Consider the following 12,827-nt stretch of genomic DNA (forward strand, 5'->3'; position numbering starts at 1 on the left):
GCATCCATTTTGAATATCGTACTTTCTCGTAAGACGTTAGTTTGCCGTTAGTTTGTATTTGGTGTATAACCAATGTCTCATGTGTTGTGATTGGCCCCTGTATCGGCATTTGCTGAATGACAACCAATCCGTATTCACCTTCTTAAACCACCTTCCCGCACTACATGATTGGTTCTTTGCACGTGTGGAGTACTGCAGCAATACTCGTGTATGTAGTTTTGTATCAATCAAAATGCCGAATGTTATCGAGACTTGCGACGAAGCTAAAGTGTGTGAGATAGATGCGGATCTGAAAAACAAGCATGCAGAGTAAGAGAAAGGCCAAGGAGGAGTTAGACAAGGAGCAAAAGAAAGCAAGGCTGGAGCATGTGAAAAATCAAGAGGAGTTGGCTAAAAAGAGGGTGAGGACCAACAAGCTTTTAGCTCTTGCTAAAAAGCTCAAAATAAAGAAGAAATAAATTTTCTGCACCATGAAACTGTAAATAGTTGTATATATTGTAAATAGACAAACACTTTATAGAACCAAAGGAAAAATGTATTCATAAATCATATAAACAGTTTGGGACTTGTACATGTATGAGGTAAGAATCTACAGCTTCTATCAAATTTGCACATTTTATATAAATACTAGTGATAAACCATTATTTAATATAGCAGTGAATGTGTTACCTTAGTTTGGATTTAGAACAGCAAATTTGAAGTATCATGTTGGTGCTCACCTGGAATGTATATGCAAAATTTATCACAAAAGGCCTATGTCAATGTTTCCTTTACATAGGTGTAGTTGATCTTTATCAAATGAAAGTTTAAGTAATGTATGTACTTGAAAGAGAGTTCTACTTTTGTATAAGTGTCAATTTTGTAAGCAAACAGGGTATGGTATTTCAACAACATTTGTAAAATTTTGATGATAAAATAAATGGTTTTTAGGGTAAAAAATCTCTAAAATCCATGAGCCCATTTTGTGATTTCCAATACAGAAGCATGCCTGTATGTGATGCAGTGCCATCTAAGGGCCCGAAGATCACGGGTACCCAGTATGGTTTTCCGGCCTTGACCCTTACGCACAGAGATTCTTCCAGATTCTCTGAATCTTTTGACGATATTATGCACTGTAGATGATGATATGTTCAAACTCTTTGCAATTTTACACTGTCGAACTCCTTTCTGATATTGCTCCACTATTTGTCGGCACAGAATTAGGGGGATTGGTGATCCTCTTCCCATCTTTACATCTGAGAGCCGCTGCCACTCCAAGATGCTCTTTTTATACCCAGTCATGTTAATGACCTATTGCCAGTTGACCTAATGAGTTGCAATTTGGTCCTCCAGCTGTTCCTTTTTTGTACCTTTGACTTTTCCAGCCTCTTATTGCCCCTGTCCCAACTTTTTTGAGATGTGTTGCTATCATGAAATTTCAAATGAGCCAATATTTGGCATGAAATTTCAAAATGTCTCACTTTTGACATTTGATATGTTGTCTATGTTCTATTGTGAATACAGTATCAGTTTTTGAGATTTGTAAATTATTGCATTCCGTTTTTATGTACAATTTGTACTTTGTCCCAACTTTTTTCGAATTGGGGTTGTATGAATGTAACCATAGTTTCTATATGCAGAGGACCGCCAAGGCGGTCCTTCCTTCCAGAAATACTGGTTTTTATGTGGGTTTCTTCTGTAAGTGAGCACTTCTAGCAACATGATCAAATATGATTGTACATGATCACCTCCTGACTATGACTGTGACCTATGAAGTCACATGTGTAGCTTATGTCATGCAAATCTTCTGGCCATTCTCATCAATCTGATTGCCTCAGATGGCTGAACTTCATCATAAAACCACCATTAAACATGTAACCTACTATTCTACTTCCTTATGTTTCAGACAACCAGAAGAGTTTCCATTTGGAATTCCTGTAGAAAGCATATAAAATTCATCACAATAGACTGTAACACATCTTTAAAATTTCCCTGGAAAATTTATTCCCTGGATAGCACTGGGAATAAATGCTGCTACATTTTTATGGTGAATGATGAGAGTAAGTATGATGTTGATCCTTATTCAGTTATTCTATTGGAACTGTACTCTACTGAGGATAACAATCACTCAAGGTAATGCAAGATATTTGCACTAGTTAGAGGATCAAGCTTAAGTGTTGCCAAGGCAGTCTTAACCACAGATGTGCCATATGCTGGGGTCACATGCTGACTTTCAGAATCCTGTGTTTGTGGTCTGTCAGCACTCTTTTCCAAGGTAGTCTTTAAGTTTAGAGAATGAGATGCAGCTATGGTAAGTACATCATGGTCTATCTCTGCATGCAAGGCAGCTGTACTAAGCTCTACAGCGGTCTGCATTTTCATTAACAGCTCATGCCTAATATCATCTCCTCTAGTCTGTATTACAATACAGTAAAGGTGCTTATTATCTCCTCTCCATGGTGATAACCATCTGTGAACCCTGTGTTGACTGCAGTTCTTCCTTTGACTGCACCATAAAGGAGCTTTTCTTCTTTTTCCTTGAAGCCTTTTTCAGTAATTTCTACATTTTTACAGTGTTGGGGAAGGTCGCTGAATAGGCACCAGTTCCTCCATGGCCTCTGAGGCATACTTCTTGTATTGGAATTGACATTATGTTGTAATTAGGGCAAGGCTGTGGAAGTGTTTGTTGAAGATGCTTGTTCATTGTTTATGTCCCTTATCCAACTCCATCAGGGCTCAGTAGCCCAAACAACTCACTCTTGTGCCTTTATATGTAGGAAATAATGAAATTGGAAAAGATAAACAATTCACAAGTTAAAATGTATGAACTTATAAAGTTATAATATGTGACGAGTCATGGAATCCACAGACACGTCGGCCGAAACGAATCCGAGAAAATCGCAAAAGAAGTATTAATTAATTAATGCTTCTTTTGCGATTTTCTCGGATTCGTTTCGGCCGACATGTGTCCGTGGATTCCATGACTCGTCACATATTAATCAATCCACATTAACTTTAAGCTGCGTCATGCTAACACAAACAAGCCAAATGACTGCACTCTGATTCAGTGATTGTGGCAGCGGGGTCATGGTCAAGCATCAGTTTGTGAATGGAGGGCAGGGCCGGGGAAGGTGAGTGGCAAAGTCAATACACCTGTTGTCAATTAATGTTGTGTGTGTGTGTGTGTGTGTGAGACAGAGAGAGAGTGTGTGTGTGTTGCAGTGACGGTGGAAGATATAAAAGGAGGGAGAGCAAAGAGAAGGGAGCTCTCCTTACCAGAACACGTCTGTGTGTGTGCGCACGCATGTGTGGTTGTGTGTGAGCGAATGAGTGATTAAAGCTGAAAAGCAATAAGAGTATACAAAAATAAAAGTGTGTGAGAACATCATTTCCCGCCTGTTGTGCTTCAGTACTCCACCCACATCAGGGGCATACTACAGTGGTGCCAAGAGGCTGGGAGTCCTGAAGGAAACCATCACATGGAGTCCTCCCCATTCAAGGACTTCATCCATGCCCTCGCTACCACCCAGCAGAACCAGCATCAAGCACTGATTGTCCTCCGAAAGGAGCAAGAACAATGCTTCAAAGCCTTGATGCTGGCCCAGCAGGAAGATTGCCAGGCATTCCGGCATCTGATCGTGTTTGGCGGGTTCCTCGACCGCCACCACAGTGGACCCTCCCCATGTCACCCTCACAAAGATGGGGCTGCATGACGATCCAGAAGCCTTCATTTCACTCTTCGTGGGGGTGGCTGGTCAAGCAGCTCGCAGCATGCCTACTTCTGTTACTGACAGGCAAAGTGCAGCTTGCCACGCAGCAGCTCGCCGTGCAGCAGCTCTTGCCGACAGCTGGCTCATATACACAGACCTGAAGCGAGCTATCCTGCAGCGTGTCGGCTGCTCCCCAGAACATCGCCACCAGCACTTCCAGATGCTGACATTGGAAGAGGTCGGCCGGCTGTTTGCATTCAGCCAGCGGCTCTGGGACACCTGCCAGTGGTAGCTGAGGGCAAACGACCGTGATGCTGAGGGGATCATCAACCAAGTGACACTGGAGCACTTCACCACATGACTTCTAGAAGGAACAGCAGAGTGGGTCCAGTGTCATTGCCTGGCATCGCAGGATCAAGCCATTGAGATGGTGGAGGACCATCTGGCGGCAGTTCTGATGACAAGCAGATGTTTCACCTCTTCTCTTTTTCTCTCTCCTTCTCCTCCCCCTCTCTCCTCTTCCTGTCCCTGCCCCATTTCCCCACTGTAAAGGCAGGGTCCAGTTCCCCGCAGCTGGCCTGTCGCACCCATGGTGTCCTCCTGTCTTCCCCTCCCGTGTCTGTGTCTTCTCCCCCCCAGGTAAGTGATGCCCGTAACACCAGCGCAGTGGGGAAGCCTGGGCCGGTGTGCTGGCACTGTGGGGAGCTGGGGCATCTTCAGAGTCAGTGTTCTGAGATGGAGGTGGGAGCAGTGGTCCGGATCCCCGACACACCAGAGACCGCTCCCAATCGGGCCGGAGCATATTGTATACTGGTAAGTGTTCAAGGGGATACATATCATGCATTGGTGGATTCTGGCTGGAATCAGACCTCAATCCACCAAAGCCTGGTGCAAGGTGAGGCATTGGGGAGAGCACAAGTGACAAGGTTCTGTGTGTGCATGGAGATGTTCACAATTATCCATTAGTGTCCATCCATATTCTATTTCAGGGAGAAAAGCATAACATAAAAGTGGTGGTTAATCCTCGTCTTGCCCACCTGCTGATTCTGGGGACTGATTGACAAGGGTTCAGAGGCTTAACGGAACACAAGGGGATCCCGGTGTGGCATTGACTGGGGAAGTTGTCACAGAGCTGTCTACGTCAGCACCACGTTAGGGCAATACAAGGACTGAGGAGCAGCTTGCCCCTCCACCCTCTCTCGGGGATTCCCTCGAGGGTTTCCTGTTAGAGCAGTCATGAGACGAGACTCTGCATCATGTGTTTGACCAAGTGAGAGTAATCGATGGTCAAACTCTCAAGCCAAATGTGACACCCTCCAACCTGTATTTCACTATTATTAAGGATAGGCTGTATTGAGTGACACAGGACACTCAAACCGGTGAACAGTTAACCCAGTTGTTAATCCCAAAGAGTCATAGGGAACTCGTAGGGAACTCCTATTCCACGCAGCTTACTTTAATCCCATGGCTGGACACTTAGGACAGGATAAAACACTAGCCCGAATAATGGCCCAGTTCTGTTGGCCAGGGATTTGCGGGGATGTCTGTCTGTGGTGTGTGGCGTGCCACAAATGGCAATTAGTAAATCTTGTGGCCACTCCAAAAATGCCTTAGCACCCACTCCCTCTAATTGGCACCCCCTTTGAGAGAATTGGTATGGCTCTCGTTGGGCCATTAGAGCAGTCAGCATGAGGATATCGCTTTATTTTAGTTCTGCTGGACTATGCAACGCAATATCTGGAAGCAGTGCCTCTCCGCAATATTTCACATATTTCACAGTATTGCGGAGACGATCTTCCATGTTATCTCCCGGGTCAGGATTCCAAAAGAAATCCTGACTGACCAAGGCACTATGTTTGTCACACACACTGTGTGAACTGTATGGGTTATTGGGAATTAAGTGTATCCACTCCTCCTGCATCTATCACCCATAAACAGATGGCTTAGTGGAATGATTCAATCAAACACTTAAAAATTTAAATTGGAAGTTTGTAAGTGGGTGGAAACCCACCCAATCACACACTTTTTTTTGGGGTTAGCTGTGAGACCCGCATGCCGCAGCGACTCAAGAATGGCCCTAAGGTGTTCAAGGTCCCACGGCCAATTGTTGCTGTAAATAATTGTCATCGAGGTAAGCCACCGCGTAGGTGGTGTGGGGGCGGAGGATCTTGTCCATGAGCCGTTGGAATGTAGCAGGAGCCCCAGATAACCCAAAAGGAAGCATGAGAAATTGGTGTAATCCAAACAGTGTGTAAAAAGCTGTTTTCTCTCGAGATAGAGGAATCAAGGGGATCTGCCAATATCCCTTCATCAAATCCAGTGTTGAATAAAAGCAAGCAGCACATAACCGATCAAGCAACTCATCAATGCAAGGCATTTGGTATGCATCAAATTTAGATGCCGCATTGACTTTCTGTAGTCCACACAGAACCGGACCGACCCGTTGGTCTTGGGAATCAGGACCACCAGGCTGCTCCAGTCACTGTGTGACTCCTTGATTATGCCCATTTTGAGCATGACTTTGAGTTCATCCCAAACCACCTTTTTTTTGTGTTTAGGTAAGCGGTAAGGGTGGCTACGCACCACCACTCCTGGGTGCGTTTGAATGTGGTGTTATATGAGGTGGGTGTGGCCGGGAAGGGGCGAGAACACGTCTGAAAATTCCTTTTGCAACTTGGCAACCTCTGGGAGTTGGGCCGGTGAGAGGTGGTCTCCACAAGGGACTGGAGTGGTTTGAGTCATTACTTTTGTTTTTACCTCCAGCCCAAGCTGTGCCTTCTCTGGAACTACTGATGCCAACACCACAGGCACCCCCTCATTCCAAAGTTTTAACAAGTTGAGGTGGTATATTTGCAGTGCCCCACCTCTATCCATTCGCCTGACCTCATAGTCAATGTCCCCGATTCGCAATGTGACCTCAAAGGGCCCTTGTCACTTGGCGACAAATTTGGAGCTTGATACGGGCAATAACATGAGTACTTTGTCTCCCGGGGTGAACTCTCTAAGGCATGCACCCCTGTTGCACAGCCAAGCTTGACGTTTTTGTGCCTGCCATAAATTCTCTTGGGTTAAGTGCATGAGGGTATGGAGCTTTGCGCCCAGGTCAAAAACATATATTGAATTTTGTTCTTACTAGATGAAGGTTCCTCCTCCCAGTTTTCCCACAGTGTGTCCAAAATGCTACAAGGCTTTCGCCCATATAATAACTCAAACGGTGAAAATCCCATGGAGGCTTGCGGGACCTCTCGTATTGCAAATAACAGGGGCTCAAACCATTTATCCCAATTAAATACTCTGAGTATGGTATCTAGGTTTCTACTTGGGTCATGGGCAGGTGTGTCCCCAAATTGACAAGACTGAAGCGATTGTGGCCTACCCGAGGCCCAAGACCAAAAAGGGGGTGAGACAGTTCCTGGGGTGGCTGGCTACTATAGTAGGTTCATACCTAATTATTTGGATGTCACCAGCCCGCTGACTGATCTCACTGAAAAGGGAGCACCAGATCCAGTCCAGTGGACGAAGCAATGCCAACAGGCTTTCACCAAGGTAAAAGTTGCACTGTGTGGAGGGCCATTCTTACACTCCCCTGACTTCTCTCTCTCCCCTTTATTTTGCAAACAGACACATCGGACGGGGGCTGGGAGCTATTTTGTCCCGGAGGGTGAGGAACGTCCCATCAGTCGCAAGCTCTCAATGCATGAAAGTACATACAGCACCATTGAAAAGGAGTGCTTGGCCATCAAGTAGGTGGTCCTTACCCTCTGATACTACCTGCTGGGGTGCCCTTTCACCCTCTGTTCAGACCATGCGCCCTTCCATTGGCTCCACCGCATGAAGGATGCCAATGCACTAATCACCCATTGGTATCTCACCCTCCAGCCATTTAAATTCGAGGTGGTCCACAGCCCAGGGGCACAGATGGCGGTGGCGGACTTTCTGTCCCATCTGGGGGTGGGGGGAGTCTGCTGCAGGCCGGACAGCTCCCTGGCCTGAGTTGGGCGGTGGTGGTATGTGGCAGCAGGGGCGTGGTCAAGCATCAGTTTGTGAATGGAGGACAGGGCCAGGGAAGGTGAGTGGCAAAGTCAATACACCTGTTGTCGATTAATGTTTTGTGTGTGTGTGTGTGTGTGTGTGTGTGTGTGTGTGTTTGTTACACTGACAGTGGAGGATATAAAAGGAAGGAGAGAACAAAGAGAAGGGAGCTCTCCTGACCAGAACACATCTGTGTGGTTGTGTGTGAGTGAACGAGTGATTAAAGCTGAAAAGCAACAGGAGTATACAAAAATAAAAGTGAGTGTGAACATCCCACCTGTCATGTTTCAGCACTCCACCCACATCAGGGGCGTACTACAGTGATAAATATCAATAAAAGAATATTAAATTTACCATTATGTGGTTGTGATGTACCACAATGTTTTGCAGGCTACCTCTGTGAGGTCATGGTCACAAGTTGACAATTTTGCTATTCGTATTCTAGGAAATGAACACATTACTTCCAGAAAGAATGCACTCTGGTGGAAAGAGAACTAGGCCTCTCTGACAATCAAACTACATTAGTGAAGTAGAAAATGTTACTGATTAATTTATTGGACCTTGAACATGTAATAAATAAATAAATGTAGAACTATTCATTTAAGTTCTAAATCAAAATTTAATGTTTGATTAAAAAAGGTTAAAATTATAGTTGATACAACATTACAGAACAATTGCTAACATCATTTAATAGACAGTATCTCAAGTCTAAAATCATTTTGTCAGCTTACACTGTAGTCCATGGACAAAATTCTCAATATATTTCAGTGCACAACAGATAAACTGTTTTACATAAGAGAAAGAAACATTACATTCTATATGATACTGCCAAAGACATTTGTACAGTATTGGATCAAACTGCTACAGCATCAACTGACCCAAAAATAATCTTTGACAATGTCTATGCTGTGCTATTTAAATATACTGAACATAAAAAGCACAGCTACTAACATTTCTCAGAAACTAAACAAAGCTGCAATAGAGCTAAGAAGAAAAAAAATTAATATGCTCTACTAAAATATCTGAATCATTAGTCCATTTACACTGCCAATCAAAAGTTTCTGAATCCCTCTATTAAAACTTAAGGTTAAACTTTAAAAAAAAATGGGTTCAAGGTAAATACACTTGAATTAGAAAATCTAAGTAAGAAATAGGTATAAATGAACTGAGAAACACTGATAACATTTTATTTTATTGGGAAAAACTTAGAGCTAACTTGATAAAAGCCTGGATAACTCAAATTAGGCACTTGTATTAGAGTTGTTTGGGGGACTGTTTTTTGTTATTATTTATTAGTTTATTATTTTTAGTTTTTTAAAATCCTTCTCCTATCCATGAAGAAATTCTTACCTCAGACACTTTTGACAAATGCTGCCTGCTGCTGCAAACCAATCCAGCCTATTTTCATAATTATTATTTTTTTGCACTGACTTACAATACTAACTAAGGAACTTAGTTGATTCTATTTCACAAAATATATACACATTAATCATTTAATCCATGGTCACGCTAAATTAAAACAGTTAGTGAACATTAATAAATGAACACTGCCATTTGAGCACTTGGTACTGTATGTGCCAATATTAATGAATGTGGCCTTGCTTTGTCCTGTGAGCTTCATATCTCACTGCCTACTCTCACGCACATTAAAAGTAAAAACCACCTGCTCCCACAGTTTTTGTTGTTGTTCTTGCCGAGTCCCACAGGATCCCAGTCTCGATGCACACTTATATACAGTTTTGCAGTGGTTCTCTGAACAAATGCATTTGTTTAATTTTGTAAAAGTGTAATAAAACAAAAAAAAAAAAACTGTGTTCAAAACCTTTTGAGAGGCAGTGTAGTTGTTACCAATAAGCAAAGCAGAGAATAAGTCTACTTTAATTTTTGCACAAATAAGTAAAACGTGTCTTTGTGCTCCAAAACAAGAGTTTTGATGGATTTCACCACATGTAGTAGCTTCTTGTTGTGTCAACCTGGCTTGGCTTTGGCTCCAAGGAGCCCTCTTTGTCTTTATCAGTGTCTACATCCCACAGATTGATGAGTGGAGGGTATAGCTCATTAAGAGGAATGGAAGAGGTTTTCTGCATGTACTTTTTGAGGGAGTGGTGGTAATTCTTCCTCTTCCATCTCTTGGCAATGAAGACAGAGATGAACCCCAGACTGATGATAGCCAGGATTGTACCCATGACAGCAGCAAGAGCTGTGTTGGTGCCTTGGTCAGATATTTCCACAGCAAAAGTAGAATGCTTAGTTGTGACATTTACACAAGACTTTTGAGTCTGTTGGTGGATATTGGAAACTGAGAGACAGACCTCATATTCAGTAGCTGGTTGAAGGTGTGTCAGATTATACTCATGGACATCTACAGGGACTCTGGCTGTGTAGGTGATATGGGGGTTGTCAATTTTCATGGTGGCTGAAGACCACTTGAGGTTAGAAGTCATCACATTGGAGTTTACCTTCCAGGACACCAGTATTGAGCGTGACTCCGTCTGTTTTACATAAATTTTCATAAGCTGAGTGCTGTCCAGGAGTGTACCATTGACCCGAATTGCAGTCACCCTAGTGTCAGCACCCTCTGTATTCTGAGCAACACAGGTGTAGTGACCAGAATCATCAGCCTGAATGTTTGATATATGTAGTGTTCCTGCACTGTTCAGATGGTACTTATCAGACACAGTATCCATCATGACCTTGTTACCTAATGGTGTCACCCAGTATATCTCTGGTTCAGGCTCTGCCATTGCACGACAGTCCAGGTCTACAGCCATGCCAATATCCAGGTTAAGATGATTAGAGAAGGTATCGTGGGATATCATTGGCAAACACTGCTCAGCAGATTCATGTGAAAGTACCTCTCTCATGTGCTGGCCTCTGACCTCAGGTGGCATTGCACAGTACATTGATAGAGGCTCCATAAATCGTATGGTTGTCTTGTTTGAATTCATCCATTGGATAACACAATCACACCGCAGTGGGTTGCTGTGAATGCTGATCTCCCGCAGATTTGGTAAAGATTCTACTGTTGATAGGTAAACAGAGTTTAGAGCATTGTTGTTGAGCATGAGACTCTCAAGAGATGGAACATCATGGAATGCTAATCGGCTAATGTATGAGAGCTTGGGGTTATTGGTGGCCTCAAGTTTGGTCAATTCTGGCAGATTATCCAGGGCAAAACGATCAATAGAGACAAGCTCACCCATATTATTAATACCAAGTTCTTTAAGCCTTAACATATTTTTAAAGTCCCCCTCCTGGATCTTGTGTACAGGGTTTTTGTTCAAATCCAAAAATTTCAGGTTTGGTAGTTTCTGGAGAGCATTTTGAGGAACATTCACAAGTTTATTATCATAGAAAGAGAGGCTCTCAAGATTGTCCAGTCCAACAAAAGCATTGCCAGGTATATCAGTAAGTTCCATCCCTGCTAATACCAAACTTCTAAGGTTAACTAAGGGTTTAAAATTCAAATCCAGAATACCAACCACAGGATTTTCTCCAATCATTAGGATCTCAAGGTTAGGGGTTGATTCAAACCAACAGCTATCAATAGCTTTGAGCTTGTTTGAGTTCAGGTGTAGCCTTAGCAAGTTGCGCAAACCAGCAAATGCATTAGGTGCAATGGAACTAATTTGATTGTGGTTTATATAAAGCTCCTGAAGGTTTGTAAGGTCCTGAAGGCTGAAGTTGGGCATCTCAACAATCTGGTTCTCTTCCAGATGGAGTGTGGTGAGCTGGGACATGTTGGTCAGGCCTATGTCATGAATGTTGGTAAAGTTGTTCTGGGAAAGGTCCAGTTCAGTCAGGTTTAGCAACTGCTCCAGTTCCTCACTGGTCCTGGCAATGTAGTTACTCTGCAAGAGCAATACCTGTGTGTCACTTGACAAATTTCCAGGGATGCGTGTAAGACGAAGGTCATTGCAGTCTACAGTTATAGCTTCCCTGTAGGTAGACTGGGGTGTGAACCATGGCCGAATTTCACATACACATAGTTGTGGACACTCTGTAGCTTCAACAGAAGATAATGTAAGTAATGCCAGCAGAAAAATGAAGCAAGGCTGAGCAACAAAGAATGCAGTCCCTATAGCCATTTTCAGCCACTCTGTTCAAAAATGGGTTGGATTCCCAAAGAAGCAAAAATATTTGGACCGTATAGTAAGACTTTCATCAAGTGTTCAGAAGTATAACTGTATCAACCTTTTATCCTGTAAAAATGTGAATAATGCTGGCACAGAAATTCAAAGCAATATTTTCCCAGTAGATTCCCTGTAGATTATGACTGGGTTGTTTCTGACCCACAGGCTGAGATCAGGACACTGCAACTGGGTCTGAAAGAAAAAGAAAAAGTTCTATCAAAATACAGGATACAACAACATAGATGACAAGACACACTGTATGAAATGAAACATTTCTATATATCAAATTGAAATATTAATACATATGTCTGTGTATCAAAATGAAATCAAATCAATATACACGATATGGCCAAACGTATGTGGGCACCTTTGCATCACGCCCATATGTGGAACTTCCCCAAACTGTTGCCACAAGGTTGGGAGCACACAATTGTCTAGAAGATAGGAGTATTTCCTTTTCTGTGCTGTAAAAATCAGATATTTATTTTCCTAATAGGTTGTCAATTCATCCTATTCATCCAAATATCAGATCCAAGTGGTTTTCAACGTCATGATTAAACATCACCTTATTAAATATGAAGATTATTCATTATTACCTTACTAAATCTTTTGAGAATTCTAATAAAGAACCATTGTTCAGTACCTATGTTTATATTCAAAAATTATCTGACTGAATTCTGATTGCAGATTCATAATAAACTGTTATAACTTTTGTAATATAATACTGGCATCAAGATCACAGCAAAAGCAGTAGGTTTGTGGTGCTCAGTGTTCAGTGAAAAAAGCAGTGTTCAATGAAATACAGTTGTTTATTCATATCACAAGTAGCATTTGGCATTCTCTAATGCTTCCTGGACTCTTGCTTTAATACTCTTGCTGCTAAAATGATTGACTCAGCATCCACACCATATGGTACAGCAAATGTCCATGCTTACCATCCAGGTGCTTGGTCTGTCTAACACATGATAACACA

The 12,827-nt window shown here is 42.7% G+C and overlaps 1 protein-coding gene across 1 annotated transcript; it reads right to left on the reverse strand.

Annotated features, from left to right (window-relative positions):
- Nucleotides 1-9,661: 9,661 nt before the first annotated feature.
- lrrn1 (leucine rich repeat neuronal 1) lies at nt 9,662-11,809 on the reverse strand. The gene has a single exon (XM_060918211.1). The coding sequence runs from the start codon at nt 11,807-11,809 to the stop codon at nt 9,662-9,664; it is 2,148 nt and encodes a 715-aa protein (XP_060774194.1).
- Between the last annotated feature and the right edge of the window lie 1,018 nt (nt 11,810-12,827).

Source organism: Neoarius graeffei, chromosome 4 (genome assembly GCF_027579695.1).
Source record: "Neoarius graeffei isolate fNeoGra1 chromosome 4, fNeoGra1.pri, whole genome shotgun sequence".
Taxonomy (NCBI): Eukaryota; Metazoa; Chordata; class Actinopteri; order Siluriformes; family Ariidae; genus Neoarius; species Neoarius graeffei.

Bases quoted from the DNA above. Each gene is read 5' to 3' on its own strand.
- lrrn1 (XM_060918211.1), bottom strand. From the start codon at position 11,809: ATGGCTATAGGGACTGCATTCTTTGTTGCTCAGCCTTGCTTCATTTTT.